The sequence below is a fragment of the Puntigrus tetrazona genome, chromosome 14 (genome assembly GCF_018831695.1).
Source record: "Puntigrus tetrazona isolate hp1 chromosome 14, ASM1883169v1, whole genome shotgun sequence".
NCBI lineage: Eukaryota > Metazoa > Chordata > Actinopteri > Cypriniformes > Cyprinidae > Puntigrus > Puntigrus tetrazona.
Genome location: NC_056712.1, coordinates 26,620,340 through 26,621,558, shown reverse-complemented (window position 1 = coordinate 26,621,558; position 1,219 = coordinate 26,620,340). Strand labels below are relative to the sequence as shown.

General features: G+C 34.6%; 1 protein-coding gene across 1 annotated transcript in view; it reads right to left on the bottom strand.

Annotated features, from left to right (window-relative positions):
• Positions 1-30: 30 nt before the first annotated feature.
• Positions 31-1,219, bottom strand: part of LOC122357545 (C-Jun-amino-terminal kinase-interacting protein 1-like) — a 12,799-nt gene continuing 11,610 nt past the window's right edge. The window contains exons 9-10 of the mRNA XM_043256945.1: positions 820-927; positions 31-541 (exon numbers count right to left, since the gene is read on the bottom strand). Coding sequence (XP_043112880.1) covers positions 467-541; positions 820-927 — 183 coding nt within the window. The 3' untranslated portion in view covers positions 31-466. The remainder of the gene's footprint in view (positions 542-819; positions 928-1,219) is intronic.

Sequence of the window (1,219 nt, the reverse complement as noted above, 5' to 3'; positions counted from 1 at the left end):
TATGTATGTATGTATATATATATATGTGTGTATATATAAATAGTGAAATATTATTACAATTTGAAATAAGTATTTACTAAAGTGAATATATGCTAAAATGTAATTTATTTATGTGGTCAAAGCTGAATTTTCAGAACCATTACTTGTTAGTCTTCAGTGTCACATGATCCTTCAGAAATCATTTTAAGTTACTGCTCATGAACCATTTCTTTTCATTCTAAGTGTAGACCTGCTTTGTAACTCTGTGCACTTTTTTCAGTGTATCTTTGATGAATAGAAAGTTAATTTGAAATAGAAGACTTTTGTAACTTTCTAAATGACATTTGAATGATTGAATGCCTCCCTAACGGCATCCTTGATCAGAAATGAAAGCACGTTTATTTTCAAAAAATGTAGTGATGATGCACATGAACAATAATAAAAACCTCTATCACTGTCGGCAAAAACGAGAAGGTAAAAGCTTGACTTACTTCCTGTTTCTGGGATGATAGCCACAAAACGATACATTTTTCAGATGGAAAAAGTGACTATATTGGCTGCTCTGTGGAAACACGTTCAGAACACAATTAGACTCATGTCCACTAAACCAAGGGTTTGATTTCACTAAGCACCGCACACATACCGAATACATCAAGTCGATCAGTTCAGGTCTTTTCACGTTACAGCTACGCATTCAATAAGCATTCCTCGCTTGAGAGTCTTAGCTTTGAGTTTTCGTAATGTAAATACAGCATAGAGAGGAGATGCTTGGTGCAAAAGTGTGCTCCAAGACGATTAGAAACAACATTTCCAATGCACTAGATGGGCGGATGTTTTTACCGTATCGTACTCCTCCTGCACGGTGAGTTTGAGGCCCTTCACGTTGATCTCCAGGACGCAGGACGAGGGAGGATTGTAATGCACCGTCAGTCTCCTGTTCATCGCGATCTGGAGTCAATCAGAAACTAGCGTCAGTCTGATGAAGAATATAGCATCTACTTTTTAAGACTAGAATCGCAGTTAAAACTAAGCTTGATGTTATCTTTATACTAATAAATGTGATGCATACAGTTAAACAAAATAGCTAACATTTCTGCTCCAAAAAAGGCATATGGCATAGGTTATTAACTATTTGCATCTTTTTGAATTTATTTAAATAATAATATTTACATTTTATAAAATATATATGGCATACTGTATAGGTCATATTTATTCAAACGGCTTATAATCAGCATAAATC